General features: G+C 39.3%; 1 protein-coding gene across 1 annotated transcript in view; it reads right to left on the minus strand.

Moving 5' to 3' along the window:
- The window catches only part of ARB2A (ARB2 cotranscriptional regulator A), a 269,497-nt gene that overhangs the window by 121,671 nt on the left and 121,497 nt on the right, over positions 1-26,329 (minus strand). The window contains exon 7 of the mRNA XM_075726337.1: positions 17,312-17,530. Within this exon, the coding sequence (XP_075582452.1) occupies positions 17,312-17,530 (219 nt within the window). The remainder of the gene's footprint in view (positions 1-17,311; positions 17,531-26,329) is intronic.

Raw genomic sequence — 26,329 nt, forward strand, 5'->3', positions numbered from 1 at the left:
AGGCAATCTCAACAGACCTGCTAAATGAGTAAGTATGTGCAATATCTAGCATATCTAATAGCCAAATAAAAGATGTAAAACAAAAATGCATTTGGCAGACTGAGACAATATTTAAACTGTCACCATCAGTCCAAAGGGGATGAAGGGCTGGCTTGGGAGGAGGTGGCACTACCAGCACTTTGCTATGGCACGACTGCTGAGATAAGGTTTAAAATGACAAGTTTTAGCTAATGCAGAACTGATACTGTCTAGCCAGGTATTTTACATTTCATGTTTTGGCTCCTCCCCGGGGCCCAGCTCCCACCGCAATTACCATCCAAGATGACTTCAGATCCTAGCCCACTTTTCCCACTTCAGATGTGAGCTGGGCTCTCCCTGCTGATGGTGGTCAGGAAATAAAATTCAAACCTATGCTGTATATATGTGGGAATGGAGGGAGCTCGGATCCTAACCTCCCCTGGGGCAGGAGGTGGGAGTTACTTTTTCACCTTTATACCCAGTTTTATTGCACACAAGAGAAAAATCGAAGCAACTCCAAGCCATAGTCTTCCCAGCTAAGCACTCAACTAAAGCAGTTCCCGACCAATAACCTCGAGCTACTTCTGAATTAAAAAAAAACCCATATCACTCTCTCCTCCTGCCTTCAAAGTGCTCCAACCACCTCTGCTCAGTGAGGAACAAGCTGGCCCTGGAAATTAAAACTCTCCTTCCACCCTCTCGGCCATGGGACCTGCCTCCAAGCCCTCATTTATAGTATTTAAACAGGCAAACAATGGCCTGAAACCACAGAGTGAAGTTGTCAGCGTCCACAGCTATTCTTCACAGAAGTGCCAGTGGTCTCAACTGCATTAATGCATCACTGACCTAATACTGTATTTCGGTTTTGGCAAACATAGGTCTTCACAGGAGGCCTTCAGAGTGCCGCTGTGTCAGGACCTTGCAGATGTTAAAAGAATGTATGAGCATTTTTAAAAGGTTCGTGTTGCAGGTGAAATTTCTTGGATTTGCATTTGAACTGAAAATCAAGCACGGTGAGTTTGGCTGCAGATCCATGCAAAAATAAACAACAAAAGTAGCAAACGTTACCCGTGTTGTTCAATCCGCAATGACTCCACACAGCAAAGACAGCTGTTTTGCACGGTGAATATTTTCTGCTGCAAGGTTGCTGTGTTCAAATGCCCTCCCTGTTTCATCAGCTTTTTATTAGGGAATTCAAGGCACTTTGTAACTTGAAGGGGTTTGCTGTTTATACAGTAAAACCCAGATCTTAGGCTAAATTAATTGTCTCAAAAGTTATTATAGCATCATCTCCCTGCTTGTCAGACAGGGTAAAACAACTTTGTCAGGCTGTTGTTCCAGTCTGGATTTTCTGTTATTACTTCTGCTGGAGTCTGGCATGTCCTGTCATCACCACCCAACCATCTTCTGATAAAGTACAGGAAAGGAGACCGAAAAGAAGAAAAATTCAGACAAAACCAGTTTCTCAGTGGCTCTTAATTATCATTTCCAGCAACAGCTTGGGTGTTGGTATTTTAAATGACTGGTTGGTTTTTTTTTTTTTTAGTGGCCAGTTGCTCCCTATTGAGCTGGAGAGTAAATAGTTAAAAACCTTCCTTCAAAACAGATCTTGCCCCTGAATATCAGCAGTATCCTTTTTATTTTTTCAAATTGACAGACGCAGTAGGAGTCACCTTAAGCTAATTATTTTATCATTAAGACAAGAATGTAAATAAACACAATTATGACATTTGTCTTTTTTAGTCTGGGGACAAGAACATTGCTGACTCACCAAGAGGGAAGAGATGTAGGAGAAGAGAATAGGAGGAAGGAGGGAAATGAATCAAAGGAAGTTTTACTTTAGAAAAAAATAACTAATTTCCCTTTTAGCTCTCTGACAGACTTGGATTTTTGTGGTTTTGATATTTTTTCCCCTTTCCATAGAACTTGCAGGGGTCCAGGTGAAGGAAGCCTGAATCTGAAGCAGCATCTCCTGGCAAACAGCTTGGAAATCCTGCATGGGGAAACTCGTCAGACTGGAAATGTAATAACAATTCCTCAGACCAGTCCTGTCTACACAGTCGTACTATAGCTACTGACACATACCTGCGCAGTTCACATGAAAATCCCCAAGCCATGATGCTCCAAGCATGGTATCTGCCAACCTCTGCCGGTGGACTTACATATTCTAATTTAAGTCACAATAAATTTAAATAGCAGTTTGGCCAAAGAGACTCCAGTTGTAAAAACACCCAAAGACCGGGGCAGTTGCATTTCAGTACAATACTACTGGTATGTATCCCTACATTTTACATGCATCTTTTTTATGTCTCCTAATACTTTTTTCTTTCCAAACAACTTAATCTCAGGGATTGAGATTCTGCCCACAACATATTTCTGCCTAACATAATGAACATCACCGAAGATGGCTTTTTGTGTGATTGAATTATGGGAACAAAAGAGCATTTCTAAAACAAACCATCAGGTTGTATCTTTGCAGCTGTCTTCCCTACCAGCCATGTTTCTGGCAGTTAATAGATTAATTGTGCGGACAAGAAAATAAAAATGAATACAATACTTCTACAAGAAGAATTATCTTCAAAAGACACAAAGAGAGATCATGCCAGTTGTTTAAATGGTTACATGCATTTTTCTAAACACAAAAAACAATTTTTGAAACAAATGCATCTGAAACATTCAAAAACTCTTAATGGAAGTCATGCAGAAGTGTTATTTTTCTATTTCCTAAAGTACTTAAATACTATTTTACTTTCCAGTTCTTTCAATCTGTTTATATGTTGTAATGAGAAACAGGCTTTTTTTTTAACCATGCTATTGCAAGAAAAATAGCATTTTGTCCAAGAAAAATGCAGATTTCCCCACCACAGGAAACAATGAATCTAACAAACTTCAACACATTTAAGTAAAACAACAACTTAGTATTTTCATTAACAGCTATGGTTTCAGAACAAAGCTACGCTGTAAAGTCTCTGTTACAGAGTTTATATCTCTTACATGAGTTAAACTAAATAGAACGGCTTTGCCCTGTATTTTTCTTCTTGACGTCTTTGTCTCTACTTATTACATACACTCAAGAGCAGTTATTTAAGTGAAAGAAAGATTTAACAGGCTCAGAGCTATTTGATTTCTCCTATTAAAAAGAACAAAGTGCTTAGTGCTTTAAGTAAACTGATATACTATTTATTTAAAGTACAGTTATTAAGATTTGCTGAAGTGCCTTAATATGTAGCGTGCTATGATTAATTGTATTTGAAGTAACTGCCATTAGCTTATAAAATAATTATCCAAACGGATGACAAACACAATCCGAAATTCAGATTCTTGTTTCAATAATCTGAAAAGTTGAACATCAAGCTATTCCAGCCTTAATTCTACTTCTCGGTTTTCCTGTCCAGACCCACCTCCGTTATTTTTCTTTCGCAATAATGTAGGCTAGGAAATGATCTTTAATCCTGATGAGTCACTAAACAACCTCAGGACTTGCTTGTTTTACCTCTGGCTTGAACCCCACGACTCCCTCATGCTGACCATTTTATTAAAGCAGGCTCTTTTCCGCTCAGATTAGCGAGGGCGTTGGCGTTGCAGCAGTGGTGCATCGCTGCCGCTGAAGATCATTAGACATTAGATCACTAGCAATTTTCTTCTAACGCAGTGTCATTTTTTAACAACTCAAAAAATCCAACTATATAACAGACAGCTTGGCTGTATTTTAAATTAGCACAAATGCTAAAGCCAAGAAATGTAATTCTCAGGATATCAGAACAAAAGGTTCAGAGAAAAAAGAATTCTTATATACCATAAGATTATCAGGACTAGACTGTCACACCGTGACCTTGCTGGCGTCTAGCTAATCTGACAATATTTGGCAGAGCATTGTTTCAAATCAATAACTAATTAACAAAGTACAAAAGAAGTTGTACTGTTTTTGAGGCTCCTTGTTAAAAATGGCTTTTGGTTGCACATGGGCAGAAAGGTCGCTTTTATGACATCTTCACGAGTCTTTCAACATCTTGCCACTGTCAGATTAAATTACTTTTAGCAATTAATTGTCATAAGTTAAAACAGAAGCACATTTGTTACAGCAGGTTGTCATAATGACATGGTGAGCAGTTGTTTTGATATGAATTTCTTCCACTGACCCTCTATCATATCTTAATTTTTTTGGTTGACCTAACTGGAAAATTGGGAGCAATCTTCTAACTCAGGCGGCACAGGCCAAACATTGGGGGTCTTACTGAGATTACAGACTGAACAATAACAGAACAGAAATTCCAGAGATAACTGAAGATCTTGAGAATAATACATATCTTCCTTGGAATATGTAACCTATGATGTCTATGCTGGTGGGTGTGATAAGAAAAATAAACCCTCCAAAAAACACACAGCTGTAGCTTTTGTTACTGTTAAAAATTATCCCTGATGCCATTTTAATCCTTTATTAGCCAACACCATTTGTTTGACATGTTTTAAAACAAGGATTAAGTGGATTCAACATCTGCAACCTGCACTCATTCAAACTGTTACTTAGTTTTGGAGGCTTGGACCTTATTGTGCTGTACTTAAAAATAATTCTACCCTTCAATTTCCTTTTGTTAAACTTCTGTGTATCATGATGCACATAAATTGTCTGTCTTAACAGATTACTCTTCCAACATTTCTTGTCAAAGTTTTTATGCATTTCCTATAAAACATTACATCGGGATGAAAAGAGACAATAATCCTAAAAACCCTCCCTGTATTTATTTGACAAATGCTAAATCTCATTTCAGGTGTTTGCTGGGTTTTACCATGCCACCCCATTACCAGAGCCTCTCTGAAAAAAACAATCCAGTTTGCTTACCAACGATGATGCAAACCCAATAAAATTAATCAGAAAAAGGTAGAAGCATTATTGATTGAGCACCTCCTCCAGCTTAATATGTCAGGTCTTTCTTCCATGAGGTGGAGCAGATATCCACCTGCACCTGCGGAGGACCCCATGCTGGAGCAGGGGAAGAGTGGGAGGAGGAAGGAGCGGCAGAGACAATGTGCAATGAACTGACTGCAAGCCCCATTCCCCGTCCCCAGGTGCTGCTCGGAGGGAGGAGGTGGAGAAATCAGGAGTGAAGTTGAGGCCGGGAAGAAGGGAGGGGTGGGGGGGAAGGTGTTTCAAGATTGTTCTTGTTTCTCATTATCCTGCTCCATTGTTCATTGGCAATAAATTAAATTAATTTCCCCCAGTCAAGTCCATTTTGCCCATGATGGTAACTGCTGGCTGATCTCCCTGTCCTTATGTCGACCCACAAGCCTGTTGTCATATTTTATCTTCCCTGTCCAGTTGAGGAGGGGTGTGATAGAGTGGCTGGGTGGGCACCTGACAGCCAGCCAAGGACAACCCACCACATCCCCACATTGCCACAAAATGTCCCAGTGCTTGGTGATAGGGAATGAAGTGAGGATAAACGGGAAAAGAGAAGCAGGACTGACTCCATCCTGCACTGGAGAATAAAGAGATTGTGCAGAAGAACGGACCTGGGCAACTGCAGGATCTGTCCTTAATGGTGGCAGCAGAAAAGCTGTAATCCCAAGAATGGTCTGGGTAAGTTGTCTCTGGTCCTGGATGTCCTGTAGGAGCTGATAAACCAGATCTTCAGGCTACCTTGAGACTTTGGAAGAGCTCTGATAGCTCTTATGGTTAAAAAGAGTTGAATGCTGTTTAAGAATCCACGTCTAATTTATTTTGCTGTTTTTGTAGTTTACCTCTGTTAGTGCAAATGTTTCTATACTAACATATTTTAAATCTTAAATCTTGTTTAGTAATAAAGCTGACAATTAGCGGTAAGAACTGAGAGTTGCCAGGTACCAGATGTCCTGGAAATCCCCCAAACTGTGATCACATTCACTGTGCCCAATATCCCAGTACAATGCCAGAACACCCAAAACTGCCTCTCCACCAAGGAGCACAGATTAGTTTTGGAGGTGGCAACACAGGTGTCTGCATGAGCAGATTTCTTCCAATGAACAGCATTCACAGAAAACTGGACAGGAGTATCTTAAATAATTTGTAACCCTTTATGAACATGGGCACAGGTTTACGAGATGAACAGAAACCAGGGGCCTGTCCAAGGGCTTCAAGGCAACCTGTGGTTAATGCACTGGCCTGCAGCTGAGACATATTCAGGTCTCACTTTGAAATTAACAGTGTAGACAAAAGAAGTGGATGTGCACAGGCTTAATTAAACCACTGTTCACTAATGCTTTAATAAAGTTGCAGCCTTTTTATTTCTGCCATGTCTATCTTCTTCTGAACACACACTTGGCAAATAATCAATTTGAATGTCACAGGGTATTTTTTCTCTTCCTGAAACTCAAGAACTGCTTTGTAGTTTAAAATGAAAGTTTGTGGACTTAAATTAACAATGTAGACAAAACCTTTTGTCGAAGAAATAACAAAGGAGAGGGAGTAGGAAGGACATAGACAGTACTTGTATCCTTCCCATTATTCAAAAATGAGCATGTCAATAACATCTGGAGAACAGCTGTGAAAAAACTCCTACTGCTGTACTGCTCAAAGGTCCTTCAGCAAATTTAAGCAGATGATCTGGCTTGGGGAATTTCTTGATCTCTGAAGAAATCATGAATGTTCTGCTCAACACACCTGTGTTAAAATGCCAAGAAACACCACTGACTGTCTGGAGGGTCTTGTATCTTTCAAGGTGCATTTCTGTAGCAGTACTTGTGCCAGACCACATGGTATTAACCATGCTAATAGCTAGGTAGGCTTCCTGGTCTCAATCACCTGAGCCTGCTCTTTGTAAGTGGATGACCAACCACAACCTCAGTAGTACCAACTGTTCTGAGACAGGAAAATTCACCTCTCTTCACAATGTCCACAAAGCCTATCCATAACTTAAATACTTGAGGGCTGAGGTGGAACTTAGTAATGTAGAACCATTGAATCACATCATCTGGAGAGCACCTCTGCAGGCCATCCAGTCCAACACCTCAAGCAGTGTCAGCCATGATTGGTCACAAGAGCTGTTCCTGATACTTTCAACCAAAAGCAAAAAGAGCAAGCTCTGTAGTTCCAGTGTCGCAGAAGTGTAAAAACGTACGTTGTGGAAGCTCCCAAAACCTTGAACCACATGCATTTGAGACAGAGTGACTTTGAACACACTCCAGAAAAGTCCTACAGATGACTACCACTGTGGACACAAAGGAATTTACAGTATTTCCATGTCATAACCTTTTCTTTCCAACTTTTGCATGCTCTGTGGACTCCCAGCACAATGGAGGCAGCGGTCACCTTTGCAACCGCAGTCTGTCTTTGCCGAGCCTAGCAGACCTGAATTTTGCCTGGTCACTTTATCTTTGGGTAGTAATAAGCGTTACTTCATAGTGCTGTTAGGAAATCATGTCATGGTTATTTACCACAATTGTAACAGTGTAACAGCAGTATCTGAACTTCCACTCCAGTGATGATACTGTCTGGTGCCCATCAGGATAAAAATCCATTTAAACATCAGCCAAACTCCACCAGTCAGCTGTGGTAGTGCAAAACAGAAAGGGAAAGGAAATGGTAAAAGAACATAATGAACAAACAGCCAACAGCAGCAGAAAGGTACTTAAGACAAGTGGACTCCATCATCAAATCAGATGCTGTTATTTTAAGATCTATCACAGCAATAACTGATAGGCCCAGTCAGGCAAAGCAGTCAGAGCCTTAAACAGCATGCAGTGTCTGAAAGTTGACATATCTCAATGAGGAGGACTTCATACGTGGCCAAGGTCTTCACTGGTAAGGGATTTAAAAATAAGCCACAGCCATTAAACAGAAGCCTACCCTTTTTTGGCAGCCAGTGCAAAGGACACATGATGAATAACATGATCCTGTCATCAAATGTGTTTGTTCATTTTTCAAACAACAGGAAAAGTGGAGTACCCAGAATCTCAGAGAGGTGTACTGCAAGGTGGAATGTGTGAAGGCAGTGACTTATCAAAGGATAAGACCACAAAGTTAATTGCAGAACCTAGAAATCTTTCAAAACTACTTATGCAGCCTAACCTTTGCTAAATTTCTTCACTACTTAATTTGCTAACTTCAAAACAATTCCTCAGCAAACCAGATCCCTAAAAGAAATAAATATCTGCTTTCTTAAAGTCTACATGCAATTAAGGCTTCCGTTTTCCCAGGTTAAGAACAGAGTGGCTGTGACACAATTAAGTGATAATGTCAATTGCGCCGTTTTCTAGGATATAGGCTGAACTTGCAAGATCCATGAAATCAGATTATTCAGTTACACAGCAGGTGGGAAAGATAGGAGATAGGAATGAAATCCATCCTGGAAGGAAACACCAGTCCAAAAGAACAAACATGCTGCAGATGCTTATGAAGTACCAGGCATATTGGCTGAATTAACTGAATTTTAAATTTCTTGCTGTACTGTATGACCGGATGTACTGATTAAATCTTTGTTCTTGGTAAAAAGGAAACTTTTCAGTCTTACGTATCCTATGCCTGAGCACATCATCTCAGAGCCCACCTCCCGCAGAGTCTGCAGGATGCTTAACACTCAAGAACACGTGTAGGTTTTGTGTGCTTTAGTGTAGGTAGTGCCTGTGCGCACACATGTGCATGTGCAGTTGTGTGTGTGTGTGTAAGGGGGAACTGCCTCGTGTAATTCACACTGCATTATAGGTATAACGACTGACTCAAATTTAACTGATACTAGGCAATGTGAGAGCTGTAAACTAAGTCTCGTGGGACAGAGCAACTCTTCCACTCACTCCCTAGTTCAATAAGGACATGACAAAACCAGAAGCTATTTTTGCTCTTGTTTTCAGATGTCTAGAGGCTTAGCAACAAGGAGCAGCATTTTATTAAAGAACTAAAAAATTGACACTTGGCTGGATGCATGCCAAATTATTTCAGCACATCCTGATGGTGAACTAAGGATCCCTCCTGCTATATGATCTAACAGCAGAACGGCAACTGGAGCCTGTGCCACCCTGATGTGCAATCCCTGTAATTACTCACACTGCTCGCCAGTAAGAGAAGCGTGATTATGTTTGTCAAAAGCTACTAACCCAGGGACGTCCCCTCCTTTCTGAAGAACCTGTTAAATAGAGTTGTGATACTTTTCTGACTCCACGTTTCGCTAAAAGTGCCAAACTAGAAGCTCCCAAACTGTTGCTTAAGAGCCCAGAAAAGCTTAAGGCTCCTCAACACACACAACTCTTGGTAACTCTAAATGTAACTCAGTCTTTATTCAGTAGTTTCTCTCCAAGCAGTGCCACCTATTGGGAAAACTAACTAAAATTCAAGTATTACTTGATAATAAAGAAAATATAGCTCATTGTGCATGAAGAAATTCACTCTTGCCAAGTACTGATCAAAAAATACAGAGAAAGAGAATGAGAATCAACTGTTAAATAACAAAGTGTAAAAGAGTGCAGCTGAACAGCATGCAGCCCATTCAGGGGAGAAAACCTGCTACTGACACCACCGACCATAAAAGACAAAAAGCATTTTTGATCAGTTTAGCATCCCCTTTTAGCCAGGGAGAGAAGGATAAAACAAGGATTCAGCTGAGAGAGGAACAGGAAGATTTCTCAAAATTTAGGTAAGTTCATGGCTGGAGATATGATAAAACAGGTATCTTTCCTACCTTAGGAAAGACTTCTGTCTGGACACTATGAAAATGAAGTTAACAGCTCTGAAGCTGGTAAAAGGTAGTTCTCAGGATGTGCTGATCAGCTATGGAGTTTACTAAGGCATAGGAGGAATGGAGGTCACAACTCTGTTCCCCTCAGAGCTCACAATAAGGCATATTTCTTTGTCTGTATAGGGATGACAGTAAGCTCATTAAAAAGATAAACCTTGTTCTCGAGAGGTAAATAATTCAGAATAACATCACACAGTAGGTAAATTCACAAAAAGTAAGAATTTTAGTTAGTAAAATCCTTCACTCATAAGGATTTTAAAATGTAATGAATGAAAGGACTATAATTATTAATTTTTCAAATTCTCAGCCACCTGTGAATTGCAGGGTAGGAACTGACATTTTTTCTGGGCAACTTATTCGACATTCCTCCATGCCACCATTTCCTCCACTACTTCTAGCCCCTTTGGCAGCTGTCACTGCTGCAGGCAGCTAAGCAGACTACAGACGAACTACCAGTTTTATCTGAATCCCAAAAGCTAGATTTCCACCCCCCCTCCCCTTTTCTTCCTGAATCTTCACTTTGTTTTCTGTAGCAGATGAGGTGAAAATAACATCTTTGAACATACTGTGCATCCTGTGCTCCGGTTCCCTGCCTACTGACTCCACAAATGTTGTTCTCCTGACCTCCATGCATCGCAGTACAGTCCTCATATTTCCCTACCTAAAACCCACAAATATTTCTAGGAGTGGGGTAGGGTGGGGGGTCCCCACAGAAAAGGTTTATTTTGCAACAGCACCATTCATCTTAAGATGACTATATGTACTTATCTCAGAAGTTAATTTTCATCATCTCTCACTATATCAAGGCTCTTATGGCTGACTGGTCCCCAGGAAAAAAAACATGTAAAGAACTTCCAAGTTTTGAAAAAAGGTGTATTTTGCCACTTGAGCCCCTGCTAAATTTTTTCCACCCACCTTCCCAAACACACTGAAATCTAGCAGAATGTGCAACTGTGTGCAGTAGGTTACAGAGGATGTTATCCTTGTTTTGGATATCAGCTAAAAGGATATTATCCTTTGATTCTGTAAGATAAATGATAAAGGATACCCTCAGAGAGCAATCTGTACTGGCAGGAGGATGGACCAGATGACCTACGAAGGCTTTTCAGTCCTTAACTACAATCTCTCTACAATCAAAGACAGGCAGTATCTGAGTACAAGAAGTTTGAATAATTTTATTCACCTTTGCCTTCAACAAGTAGGTCTGCTTTCTGCTGAGCTAGTTTTCTTTACCATCAGCTCACTAACTGGCCAGGTTTACCAAGCCTCAATCCCATCTGAAAGGAAGGAGGACTCATCTGACCTGTGCGAGGCCGTCTTTTTTAGCACAATGGGAGCAGCACACAGCTCGTGGTGGGAGGAGAGATGCAAGCTGGTTCTTTCTTTTGGAAACTCACACGGCTTGCCTCACATTTTAGGAGCCGGATCTAACAATGCACATTTTGTCAGCATCATGTAATGAATGTTTGAAAGACACCAAAGCTAAATGGCCCCGATTTATTCCTTTTCTTTGATTAAACCATACTTGTGAAACGCAGAACAAAGAGAGGGTACGGCAGAACGAAGAACCGGTGGTGCTCTTGAAGAGATGCAAAATCTTCCTTCAGTGATTATCTGCGTCTCTGATTTCTCACTTGCTCAAGTAAAAGAAGACAAATATAACTTTTCCAGACTAGCAGATGCAAAAGATACCATAAGAAGTCTTTACAATCTCAGGATTTTTAAAAATGCCTCATTTAACTGCACAAGCTAAATAGCCCATGCATAAATTATTGCACACTACTATAGTTTAAACTCTACATACTTTGTCTATTTAATGTAAGATGGCTGTTCACTGTAGTATCCATAGAATGAAATATGACATATTTTTCCTATTATATAGAAATTACTACAGGAACTTAAAGCTCATCTGACCCTTTAGGTATGATGCGGAGGCCTAACTATAGGCTCAGTGCCATTTTAGATGCTTTAGAGTCTTCTGCTTGGCATCCAGCTGCTGGGCCAGGGCAGTGCAGGTCTATGCTGGTGCATGTCCTACAAGACATTGGCCAGATCTCTCCAGGGCACCCAGAATGTCACTACACATTTATGTCCCAGCACCTGAATTGCAGTCTTGTTTAACTGTGAATGCCCAGCAGTATGTGGGGCAAGAACAATAAAGCCATGGTAGTTTCTAAGCAGGTCTCATGAGTTTTCCACTGCCTGCATGGTTTTGCTGTTGGTTAGAAGTGAAAGAGATTTCACAGGAACAGAAGGAAGTAATGGCGTTTGAAGGGTAAATATAGACAAAGTAAAACCATGTGTTATTTCAGATGTATAGGTAAAGTAGCTCTGGAAGTTGTAAGAGGGGAAAAAAAAATGGTATTGCAATATAAACGTTGGAATGAGACTTTGGAGGTTTGGGTCCTGATGCCCAGGTCCGCCATGGACTTTCTCTGTGCTGGAGCATGCCCCTTACCCCTTAGGAGGCATCTGCCTAGTGCTTGTGTCGTGGTTTAACCCCAGCCGGCAACTAAGCCCCTGCCCAGCCGCTCACTCACTCCCCCCCGGTGGGGTGGGGGAAAGAATCGGAAGGGTAAAAGTGAGAAAACTCACAGGTTGAAGTAAGGACAGCTTAATAGGGAAAGCAAAAGCCACGCACACAAGCAAAGCAAAGCAAAGAATTCATTCCCTGCTTCCCACGGGCAGGCAGGTGCTCAGCCATCCCCAGGAAAGCAGGCCTCCATCACACATAACAGTGACTTGGGAAGACAAACGCCATCGCTCCCAACATCCCCCCCTTCCTTCTTCTTCCCCCAGCTCTAGGTGCTGAGCATGACGCCATACGGTGTGGGATATCCCTTGGGTCAGCTGGGGTCAGCTGTCCCGGCTGTGTCCCCTCCCAACCCCTTGTGCCCCCAGCCTGCTCGCTGGTGGGGTGAGGTGAGGAGCAGAAAAGGCCTTGGCTCTGTGTCAGCACTGCTCAGCAGGAACGAAACGTCCCTGTGTTACCCACACTGTTTCCACCACAAATCCAAAACACAGCCCCATACAAGCTACTGTGAAGAAAATTAACTCTACCTCAGCCAAAACCAGCACAGCTTGTCATTTTGTCTCTTCTGGTGGAATAAAGGGCTTATTAGCTTGGTCTCAGCAGCACGCTAATGCAGTCACACAGGCTCTGGACGAGAGCAGGCACGCACCTTGCCAAGTCACAGGGTAGGCAGAGGGAGCCTGCATCTGCCCAGGGATGGCCACGGGGCCAGACCCATGCAGCTGGCGGGACTGCAGCCACGCTGGGAAACAGCTCCATCTCCAACGTGAAATAAATCCGCTGCACCAAAAGGTCACCCTGCACAAGGGGACACGCTGCAGTGACCTTCAGTCAGGCAATACCTCGTGTCAGCTGTACCGAACAATAAGCAGAAATGGCACAACTGTGCTTGCACGCCTGCCAGGATTTCCTGCCCACCAGCAGTCGCTGCGTACTTAACTGTATATTAATAAACCTGCCTTTTACCACTTTCTTCTAAATACTGGCACAAATTATCCTGATGCATCCATTTTTAGTAAAACAAATTAATTAGTTGCACATGATCTTTTTCTATCTAATTTCTTGCAGAAAATGGGAGAAATTTTTTATGAAAAGTATGTTACATCCAAAATTAAGTTAATTTCATTGATATGCTGTTAGTATAAATAGCGCTGTTACAGACTGTGCTATAGTAAAAATAATAATTGCAGTAAGAATTGTTAAAGCAGCTAAGCTCAGTGGAAAAAAAAAGGACAAAATTCCTAGCATACAGGCCTAGGAAAGGCTTGTCCCTTTTGCCCAGCAAACCTGACCCCATCAGTTGGTCTGACAAAAGGTACTACTTCTTCCTACTTCTTCCTTCATTGCCTCTTTGATATCCTTCAACTATTGTGGCAACAACATTATTGCAAATTACTATTATTACAAAATTATGCAATTTATACTTTTTTCTTTAATAACATTTCAGAATCCATTCAGTATACTTGTTTAAGTGGTGAACGCTATTTAGAAGGGGATAAACACTGATTTACATTTCTAAGTGTCTTTTAACATACAGAAGACACTGTCAATGTGAAAATCTGTAGGGAGTGGGAGATGGCTTGGAGGATGGAGGGAATAATCACGTCACATTTAAGCCTGTATGAGCTGTTTCCATAGAAAAAGGTTAGAGATCAACAAATTCTCAGTTTAGTTCAGTAATAAATGAAGGTTGGCTAGGGTATTAGGTTTCTGGGGGGAAGCATTAGCCAATATGTACAGCAGCAGCCTCTGGTGGTCTAAGAAAAAATGGTAGTATCTATAAGTAAGGATAGAAATATGTTTTTTAAAAGGATGTATGTACATATTTAGCTATTTGACTCCATTCAACACATTAAAAAACAGATGCTTTTAAAATGATCTGCTGGCAATATGCTTGTTAAAATCTGAACAGTAAGAGTATTAAAATTCATATGCATTCATTAGCATGTTATATAAAAGTAAAATGCTTTTGTTTAATCATTCCATAAAGTATTATAGTCAATGCTGATTATAAAGAAGTTTTTTCCTTGGTTTGCATCACCAAAAAAGGAACTAAATTTATAAGATTGTTACTGAATTGATGACATTTTCCGTCTTCACTCATGAATTCAGTTGGCAGATGTTTCCAAGAACAAAAAATTCTGTCTTATTACAAAACATATTAAGCAGGTTTTTCTGCCATAATGTTTGACATGATGTTTACAGCCCAGACCAAATCAGTCCCTTTAACAAGCTATAATGTATGCCAGAAAGTACATTATTTCATAGTTAAGGAAACTTCCAGCATTTAACAATAAGTACTTTGATCTTTCAAGCACTATACCAAATGCACTACACACTCCCGTAGTAATTTTTATTTATACTCATTTTGTACAAAAATACAGTGCAATTTGAGATTTTGTATTTTGAGACTCTGCTTTTACATATTCTTGAGTACCCTAGCTATTTGTTATTTTCTATGAAAATAAATAAAACAAAGAAATTTACCATGGAAAAGTTCCATTTTTCCAATTCTGGGAAAATCTAACTGCACAAGTGGAAGCATTATCCAGACAGCTTTAATTTGTTCAAATGGCATTTCTTCATCGAATCACAACAGACCTCAATGACCCTATGAGAACATAACTGGGGATATTTATTCCTACTACTTAACAGTCTGAAACAATTTCTCCAGCATATTTGACATAAGCAAATTTTCCTTCAATGTTAGATACAGTTGATGCCTTCTTGTGAGGATATTTTTCATCTAGTCTCTCTGGACCAGTCTGCCCTGCTTGGCAAAGATGACTTAAGGCTTACTCAGGCTTTTCAAAATTCTTTGACGAGGTCATTATGAAGCATATATGAGCGACAATATGTTTTATTTCAAGACCCCAGTGAGCCAAATGTATACTATACTACACAGTAAGTAAATCTAAATTGCCCTTGGACATTACCCCAAACCAGCCCCAACACCGTACCGTACCCCCAGCAGCTGTGGTTGCAGTAAGCCTAGCAGCAAGTCCCAGGGTGCAAACAAATGGTGATTCCTGTAGCACACATAATCCTACAGACCCAAGCACCATTTTGTTTGCATTGTGCGATGCCTGGACAGACAGACAACCAGGTCTGCAGCCAGGAAGGTGGAGCACAGCACACTATGCTCACAGCTCCTCTTGCAGCCAGCGAATTTTTACAGACTTAGCAGTTCTGCCCAACAGAGTAAATGGGACCCTACTGGCGGTCCAGGTTTGTTGGCCTGCCAATAGGCAAGTAAACGGCAGTAATTTATCCTGCCACACACACCAAAGCAGGGATATTTTTCATTCTGTTTCAAAAACCTCTGTGTGTTAGAGCCTATTAAAGAAAAAACCCAAAGAACTCTTTCAGAATAAAACACTGACCTCATCAGAAAACCCGATTTCAGATAATTCACCCAGGAAAGGAGGCCACCACGCACAATTTCACTAAAACTTATGCTACTTCCTTCCATGGTTTGAAGAAATTAAAATAAAGGGCATGTCAACAGTCATACTGAGGCACAGAGCCACGCAAAAAAGAAAACAGGATAGAGTCATGCATTTTATATTTTGGGGGGTCAAACCTTCTGAAGCCAAATTTCATGCCTCATCAAGCAAAAGAGCCACAAGAAGGTGGAACTGCTAAAAAGGCATCAAAAAAAGGTTCACTTTCAACAAGGGGGCATTGGACCAACATGCTGACTGCACACCTTTCTGGACAATACAGCAACATCGTCCACTGGCTTCGGATGGACCTTGAGACAAGCCTGGTTGCCCCTCTTTAGAAGCAGGGTCTGGCTGGTGGGCAGAATGGCATCTCACATAAAAAGCAGCAGATAGAAAAAGCAGTGCCCTGTTGGTGACTATGAATATGTATATGCATCCTTTTGTTTCCCATACTCAGTAGCAAGGTACTTCTCAAAAGACACAGTAGAATTTATGGTATTAGGACAAACTCACATCCAGGTTACGAACCCTTTCAACTAGCCAGTACAGCTGTATTTCTCCTACAAACACTGTTATGCTAAACCACAATTAATAGGAACTTGGTAAAATTTAAGATGATTCTAACATCCCTTTTGCTGGATTTTTCTCTCTTTGGCACTAGAAAAGCATATACATTTTTACTGTTTTAACTACACTGTGGCGTTTTTGACACGTTTTACTGTTGAATGAAAATGCTAACTTTCATAATAAAGGCTTTGGAAATTGCGTGACTCAGTCTCAAATGTATAATGCATAGTATGTATATGAAGCAGAATGTGTCAAAGTGCAAATAATATTGTTTGTGCCCCCTGCAGAATTAGAAATCCTCGGGTAGCACTGTTATAACGATCCCATGCTGGTAGCATTACAAAGTGCAAAGGTTCACTGAGTAAGAAAAGAGCAAGGGACAGAGTTTCCTCATTACACCATTCTCGAACTATTCTAGCTTAAATATTTATTAAGATATTAATAACTCTCCTCCTTTATCTGCCTTCAGAAGTTCAGTTGAAACACAATGGATGGCTGCTCATATGAAAACAATACATTACAGGGTAAATCTGCTACCACACAAGATGAACACCAGTATTTTCCACAATACATTATTAATTCAGCAGGTAATACGTTAAAAAACTATCAGGTTATAACTACTGCCTCCCCAATATAAGACAATATAATACAATAAATGCACGCATGACATGTGAAGGTAATATGTTGACTAAGCTGTACTAGAAAGTGTTTCTTATGTACACCTCTGTTTATAAAATCATTTTTACAAAGTCTTACTTAAATCATTCTCTTCCTTGATAGCACCAGTGAGTTCCTCTGGGGTTTATTTGAAGTTCCCCTTTGAAATTAGAAAGGAATGTTTTGTAGCTCTTCCAAAACTTCACATTCAATAAGTGACAAAAAATACCAATAGAATAAAGAGCCAGGAACTCTGTATGAACTCTTGAATACCATCTCAATGATGTGTTTGTTTTTAAAAAAGCATACTGTTTATTAGCCAATATGGACAGTAAACATATCTAGACATCATTAAAGAAGGGCAAACAAAACTAGAAGAAACTTACTCTAATATACATCTGCATAGTTTCTTTTTCTTTTTGTGGATTTCGATACTTTTCATAGAAGTCACGTCGCTTCTTTGTTTCCTTCTGGATTTTGTCTTTTCTTTCCCTCTTTTCTGCAGGTTCATCTGAGCTATCAGAAGACAGCTGTACTTGGGCTTTTGTCTTCTCCACTTCAATATAGTTCTCATTGGGATTCAATACTATTACTCCATAGCCCTCCTGTTTTAGAAGAGACACACACACAGAAAGAAGAAATATGAAAAGGGAGATGTAATGCTTGAAAATGCTTTGCATTTACTTCAATGCTCTTAAGCTTTTATATTTATTTCAGTAAGTTCACACAACAGAATTTATAGGAGGGTATTTTAAGAATATTTAGTTTGTTTCATATCTGTCATTAAAGAGATATTGATGTCTGAATATGTGTCTGTGCATGCACTTATGCTCATGTACATGCCTCAGTGTTAGAAAAGTTGCCTGTTTTACCTTTAAAGTAATTTGTTATTTTATTCATAAGCACTTTATACAACTTTTTCAGAAAACAGTACGAGAACTAAAAGCAAAATATTATTTTAAGAACTCTACATAATGATGAATACAAGACTTTGTACTCAGCCAATAAAAACCTTTAAAACAAAAAGGATGGAGGGATTTAATCTATATGTATACTAAAGAAAGCATGTGAAAATTATTCACCACAGTTTAAAACAGTAAAACCTTTTGTCTAGCTGACAACAAGCATACCATGCAGAAGCCAATAGCAGCAGTAACAGTGAATCAATACCAAAACTGATTCAGTGGTATTGCTTACAAGTCAACTCTTCTGCTGTGGGGATGACTTTTAAGTACCTCTGTAAATGTGCTCTAAAACTTCACTGGGATTATCTCCTGAATTCAACAAACCCAGAGAAAATTTGTGACCTGCAGGATGCTTTTGAGCATACCAGCTGCATTTTTGTGCCTCAGAAAATGAGCTGGTTGAAAAATACATGAATTTATGAATGAGAAATAAAGCTTGAATAAATCAGCCAATCATTTTATTATGATTTTAAATGATGGCAAATCACACAAGAATTGTAATATTCGTGGAAGATATAATCGCACACACAGGGAGAAAAGAGAAGCACGTGCATTTAACAGATGAGTCCTTAAAGTTACCATGGGTTCCCAGTCAAAATCAAGCTGTCCTTTAAAAGTAAATTTTAATAAAGACTTACTTTTTGGAAACGTCTATATTAATTATCTAACTGAACAGCTTTATTCCAGCTTTTCAGTTGGTGCTTCGTTTTGCACTTGGGCTAGGCATGAGGATCAAAGAGGTCCCCACACCTAGCTGGCCAGAGCAAAGCAAGCCCACACCAACAAAAGATACTTTATTTGGGCTTGCTTTATTCTAATCTGTAGAGCCATTCACAAACCTTGTAGCGCATTGTGGCCACTGTCAGGTAGACAGATTGTCACTTGGTGATTTTCTACAGTTGGACACACTCGACTAGTTATCAAAATCGCATCTGAAGGGAGTTCCTACCCCTCGTCCTTGTGCCCTTCTCAAATGTCTGCCGTAGCTTCTCCTCCCACCAAAAACCAAGTTAAAGGGCACGGTTGCACTCTGCTAAACAGGGTGAAATAGAGGCATTCAGGACACTGTCTCTGGCATAAGGGACATAGTCAAAAAAGGTCACCATAGGCCAAAGAGAAAATTGCCTCCTCACTAGACACGGCGCCGTGAGTAAGTGGTCTCCTGTCATGTCGCTCCCCTGCCCTCCCCGCTGTGTGAATTGAACTGGGATAAATACAAACAAACAGGCAAATAAATGAATAAACAAAGGGGGAAGGGCAAAGGAAAATGGAAAATTAAAGAAGACAAAGTTTAAAATCTAGCCACACCATTGCGGGTCATGTTAACAGACATAACACAGCTCACAGTACATAAAATCTCCAACTTGGAAAATTCAAAGCCCAAAATCCATCGCAGGGGAGAATAACACTTACAAACATTTTTAAATGACATGCCTCAGATGAAAGGATGGTTTTTGAGCTCGCTAGTGGCAGAGTAGGACCAACTTTTTGCAGTACTTGGCAGGCTGGTGGTTTTGGGTCTGTCTCTGCCGTTCATCTTCTAGACCAGCTTGTTTGTTGAGCAGAGACGTTCTGCATATTGATTAGTTTTGCTTTCTATACAATGCCAAATGCAAAATTCATGTGTTTATTACAGGTCTACAAGTGTTACAGGGATGTGAAACTCTGTGTCCACTTTAAGCTGACCACAAAACAGATACATAAATCATCAAAGAAGTAGAATTTGTCTACGTTATTGATTATGTAACTGAAAATTACATGACTCATTTGTCCAATTTTATGAGGACACAATGTCAATTTTTCACATAGACATCAACGGATGAAATATGATTCCATTTTTAAATTCACTATTTCATAAATCAATTAAAGGATTTTTATCAATTGTATTTTAAGCAGTGTAACATGTCTCCCTTTACATTTTTTTAAAATTTCTCCAAGATAGCAGGACTTTCCTATCAGTACAATTAAAATAATTAAGTAATAGCTGAGACAGGTTTTCCCATAATTGAAGGGGAAAAAAAAAAAATCTTACAATTCGTAAGACTTTCTCTCAGGAAAGTAATATTTTTTCAGATTGTTTTGCTTACGTGATGTAGTGTATTTCCCTTTCCCTTGTAATTCTGCATTCTAAATTGCAAGATGTAAATAATGGCACCAGAAAGAAGATTTGAGATAACATGTATAAAGCAACATGGAAAAACAAAATGAGCGATAAAATTGTACCCAATTACAACCTCTCTCATTCAGCCTCAGCCCAAGCATTTTCTACTGAAAAGGAATGCTCAGCTCTAAGTAACATCTATGTAAACAATGTGGCTTTTAAGTTTAATTAATTTTAAAAAAAGGTATTTCATGTGGGCATAGCTGCACCATTAAAGTTCAGTGCAATCAGAATATTAAAAAAAAAAAAAGGCGGAACTCCTCACTAACGCAGTGGGGTTGGGCAGAGTGCAAGTCAATGCAAAACTAAGCGCACCAGACCACTAATATATAAAAAAAGGCCTTAGCAAACTTTAATAATAGGCAAGACACAGTGTCTTTGGCATGACTGTTAAGCAAAGACAAAACCACATTCATTACAAAGTATCTTTTAAAATGAAAGACGTGTTCAAAAGTATATACCTCCCAATGTCATTAAAAATACCAGTTTCAGCTATGATGAGCTTACAGCATTATTAAAACGCAGTGACCTATGAAGTAAGTAAGTACCATCATCCAGGAGAGTTTTTAAAGCTTGCCACCATCAGTAAACATCAGGTGTGCTTTCAACGTATGTGATAGTGGAGTAGTTTTCTCTTGTGTGTCCAATGCACACAGAAAGAGAAACCACTCTCTAAAGCGGCAGGTTTTTTCAGGTAAAAAGCTAAACTTTGGGACAACGCCCCCCCCCAGTCTTCAGCTGACTGAAACAAGCCAAGCCCTGTGCTCTACCACATCTCTGAGAGAATACAGATGTTGCACAGAAGCCAAGGTCTGCCTGCATCCCCCACCAGTGTATCTGTGATGAGATGCAATACTCGGGACAGACACTGATAAATACAAGTCCCAGCCTCTAATCTGAGTCCAGTGGCTACAATTACAGTTTCTCTCTCAGACTAAAACACCCAATTAACAGCTATTTCCCCAAATTCTAATGCTTCAAGGTAAGTAAAATGTAATCTGCACTAACTACTAGCATCCTCCAGGTAACTACTTCTGGAGGTGGAGGACTGTGTGCAAGCTCCACTTTCAGATTCATAAATACAAATACAATTAATACTTATGATTGAGCCAGCAAATGATGGCGAAAAGAAAAGCAGGCTGACAAAGTCAAATGTTGTAAAGAATCATGAATCTTGGTTACAATACCTTTACTACAAAGCCAGAACAATGTAGAGGGCCTTTTCCATGGTAATGTATCAGCCAGAAATGGAGCAGTGTTTTCTGCCTCTTACTGGAAGTTCAAGCGAGATGTTTGAAACAGAAGGAATACCAAAATTATTGCCTCTGACAGCAAGAGTAAGGTTAAAAAAAAGAACCCCAAAGTATTTGAAGTGAATTCCAAATCTTTTGAAATCCTTCCTGCCTGGCCACATGAATAATGAGCTGAAAGCATTCAGCTCTGCATGTTAATCCACCAAGATGGGACACCATATGTGACCAGAGAGGTCAGGGCTGGAGAGGAATCTTTTGACCTATGTAACTATCTTTTTGGACTGTGAGCAAGGGTCTGAAAGAGATCATTTTCCTAAGCTTTATCAACCTAAATTTTCAAGTTCAGGTTTTCTATTTGGATCGTTGGCAACAAGACTGGAGTTAATTCCCAGGGTAAATGCAACTGAAAGTGCTCAGCTCTTAAACCTGCCCACAGTTAAACCAGACACAGCAATGTCCATTCATCTTTCTGAAAGATGTATGTTCTGTTCATTTCCCATCTTTTCCACAAGAAGGGTACATCTATGTCACTGCTGCAACATCGTAGGTGCAACAGTGGGATGAGGTCATGACAACCAATCAGAAGTCACTAGTGAAGCGTTAAAGTAAACATAGCTGTTGGAGATGCAGCTCAGCTTGAAAAATGCCCCCTCCATTATTTGAGCAATTTTCTCAAGACGTGACCTGAGACTGAAACGCCTGAAATGTCAGTTGACTCCACTTTCTGTTTCCACCAAACGTACATTTTGGCAACTGCACCCTGCTAATACTTTGCGATATTTCAATCCCAGCTACACCTCGGCTGCCTGAATTCCAGCACTGTGTCCAAGTGTGTAAAAATGCCGTGTTACTGCCAAACACACAACTGTCCCACTAAGTTCCCAACTTAAAATAGCTCATCAAGTTAGGCAGGAAAAGAAAACATGCCACAAAAAGTTTTTAGAGGACCACCTGTTGTCTATTATTTTTACATAGCACTTACTCATAAATCATAACACAGGGTAATTAATCAAGCTGTCAAAGAGAAGGTCAAAGGTTATGTGGGGGAGTCAGAAGGTCATGCATGGGCTGATAGAGGTCAGGGTCACACCGCATTCCTCATTATCAAGTTGGGATGAGAGACGGCCCAAGCAAACAAAAGTGAAAGCAGATGGAGAAGTGAGTGGATAAAAAAAAGGAGAAAATTTCACAAACAAAAAGAAAAGTGAAAGAAGAATGTCAGTTGCCTTCAAACAAGGAGGAGAATAGAGCAAATACATTGAGATGTTCTCAAAAGGTCTCACACAATACAAAGAAACTACAGTTTGATTATTTAAATACACTTAAGATAACTTTCCATCCAATCTCTTTGCAAATATTAAGCGATGCCGCAAAATGGGCACGGTAGTTTTGGTTCCATTCCACATCTGAAGTCAATACTTTCAAGGTGTATTAGACAAAAGGAACCTATTACCATGATGAATGCTGATGGATATATAAAATTGCTTCTAAATGCTGAAGTTTATTCCTTTTTATGGCTACAACCAATAGATGTTCAATAAAAAGTTATAACCTGTTTGAATGATGTATTAAGAACCGTACTTTCATGTACACAAATCCTCAAAAACACAAAGCATCATAAAAGTCCCTCTGGATGACACAACAGTTATAAAATATTCTATCATTACACTGACCTGAATTAGATGCAGAATACTGTGCAAAATTAGCTGTCACCCTTTCCTCAAAATCTTTGTTAATCTCATTTTGAATGTTTGCAGCTTTATCAACACATGCATCAATGTCACCTCCTTGGTTACTGAACCGCTGTACTTGGAAGAAGATATAATTAAAATGTTTTGGCACAGAAAAGGTGAAATTGTATCTTCCCCTGTTCCCTGAGGAGTCTGTAAAACATGTAGGATATATTGACAAATACACACCCTTGTCTAGAGCCCTGACATCTCAGGTCACCCAACAGCTATTTATTTCAAAACATTCACTTTACACTTACCCAAACTGTCACCTGCTGTGTTACTAACTTTTAATGGATATTAGAGCTATAAAAACAATAAACTCCTAATTTCCTTTCTATTACTGCCTTCTAATTCCTCACTGCATTAGGTCTGTATCTATTTGCATGCAGAACTGTATTCATCTTATTGCACCATGTATAGTACCTTTATGCTGGGAAGTATAAAACATGCCATTAGTATGTTTTACTTTGATATTTGTTAATTTGGTGCTAGCGCAGCTATACTAAACAAATCAATGTTCAAGGCTAAAAAAACACACCAGATAACCTGTTAGCAAGTTTTGAGTTTACTGCTGAAAACTTTTGAACAGAATTAACGTTTTACATCTGTCTACAATTAGCAACCCAAATACGTCTATGCGTAAGATCTGCAATCCTGTTTTATGATGTTTGTTCCCAAGGCCAAAACTGAATAAACACATCCATGATTTGTAAGGATTTTACTCCCTCAGTTGTGTACTGGATTTGTGATAGGGAACTTCTGTGCCTTTACAAGCACTAATTTCACTAGGATTTTCAGCAGAAAATTATTTCTCATGTCAAGCGAAATACAAGTAACTATGCTACAGCATTAACTTAATTCTGTGCATTAACAGAAAAGAACTATGTTTGCATTCAAATACCGCTTCGAATGCTGTTTAATAAACCTCAGCCCCACTACCTCTCCGTGATGTGAGATTGGGGCTATCTGGAGGCTGAATGGAAATGAATCCACCCCAGCCATGCAGGCAGGATACAGGACTGCAAATAATCCGTCCACAACAGCTGCCCAGGCTGCAGTAACAGCTTCTGCTCTTCTTCACCAAGTGCACACAGCTTTGGGCTCCATACAACCCGTGAAAGAATGAATCCACCAGTTACCCCCAAGGCCTGGCATCTTTTAATGACACCTTATAGCAACCCCTTCTATAATTAAAGTCTGTACTCTGAAAGTTTTCTTCTCCCTCTCTTAGGAAATTATTTTACTTTCTTTTCCAACAAAAATTTCAGAAGGCTTCAGAGGGGTGCAAGATCTCAAACAAGAACCTCAGGCATATTTCACTTTTTCACTAAGATTTTAATTAAAAGATTATTCAGATTTATATAGAACTTAACTTCATGAAAGCAATGCACCAGAAACAATGGTAAATCAAATAATCTTCATAAAACCCACACAAGTAACAAGTAATTATTGGTTCTAATTTATCAATACAGAAACCAAGGAGAACAGCAGTTACCCTCTGAAAGTTATGCTCAAATAAGGTGCAGAGATGAAGCTGGATTGCAGGATTTTTTAAATGTTTCTATGGTATTTCTAAGCATTCCATTAGCTGACAGTGAAAGTTCTCAACTGCAAATTTGTTTTCCAACCACTTTGCCTCCTCCCTGAGAATGTCACAGTATGTCTTAATTATTCTCCTTTGTACTTCATAATGAATATGCCCCCAAACAGGCTTTAAGTATGTATTTTTTATGTAGCACGACATGAAAAAGTAAGTAAATTTATACCAAAATACACCTCATTTCCTTCCCTTTTGTAATAGTGTACAAACTTTTTGTAAACATCTTCTCTTTCTGAAGTGTCCTATAGATATTTCGATGGGCTCAGAAGCTTGTCTGGATTTGTAACATCTTTAGCTTGCAGAAAGGCAAACCAAGTTGCCAAGTTCCTCTACTTTACCTTTCATCTCGAAGAATTTATATGTATTAAACCATTACAGAAAAAGATTAAATGTCAATCTCTTAGAAGGTCTGTATTTCAGTGTTTCGTTCTGTACTGTAGAGGGAAAAATACATCATGCACATAAGTGTCTTCTGTAAAATCTTGAAGTTATCCAAGTCTTGAAAGACAACTCCCATTTAGTGCTGAGCATTGTTTGTGACTGCAGTCTAAAAACCTTCTATCTCAATGACAGAAAATTCAGTTAGTTTTAGTATGTGCATGTATTCAGCCACTTTCCTGAGAAAATAGCCACTTGTAACCCAAAAGTAAAGCTTCTGGTTTGTACCTGTCTTCAGCAAACAGGTGCAATTCGGCACACTGATGCTCCTTCCTTCCCACAGTGACCTATGTTAGAAGACCTTCTTATACTTCTGCTAAATAATTTAATTACTTATGAGTTATGGTTTCTTTGTAACCTTTTAAATGACTAACTCATTAAAATGCAAAAATATGCAAAACATGATGTCACTGGGTCAAACAGCTGTGTTGGTAAAATTATGGCTGTGAAAGTCCCTAAGAACATGAAAATATTAATAATTTATATTGCTCATTATATGGCAAAAACTCTTTAAACAGATTTAGAGACAGATTAATTTTATAATCACAAAAGGCTACACTACCTCACGGTAACGAATCTTTTTACCATCTATGACCCTTTTGTATACATAAAATATAGCTTAAAAATATTTTTGTTAATATGTTTTAAATTACAAATATTGATGAAAAATGCCTTGTGGAACTCTGATCGGAATGTATACAATTGTGGTTTTAAAAAAAATTTCTCTCTTTGTTACAGATTTTATGATCACTTAAGTTTTCCTGAATAGACAGCACATAGCAAGAACACATAGGTATTTCTTAAATGTCAGCAAGTCTTTACTGCAAATACTTTGCAAATTAGTATCACATGCAGCCTGGTCTCGTGTTGCTTAAAAGGCTATCACTTTTTGAACCCTGAAGTTTTCTGGAATTCATGAAGCAACAGACAAGTATTGCTGCAAATATGTAAACAAAGTATTATCACATCCAAAGTTTAAAATGTCTCATGTCCGTGCTACACAGCCGATTCATAATGCTACAATGAAAGGACAGTGAAACCTTCATTGCTGGGACTCTCTATTGATTGTGTCCTCAGACACACAGAGGTTTCAACTTGCAATAAACAAGACTGATTTTCTGAAGCTGCTAGTTATGAGTTTCTGCAAGTCCTGCTTTTTTCTGCTTTATAGGAGCCAGACATTGTCCTAAGGGCTACCAGAACTTTTCTGTGAAACTAATATAATGTAGTGGCACAATTTGCTAATAACTGAAT

This window comes from Pelecanus crispus, chromosome Z (genome assembly GCF_030463565.1).
Source record: "Pelecanus crispus isolate bPelCri1 chromosome Z, bPelCri1.pri, whole genome shotgun sequence".
Taxonomy (NCBI): Eukaryota; Metazoa; Chordata; class Aves; order Pelecaniformes; family Pelecanidae; genus Pelecanus; species Pelecanus crispus.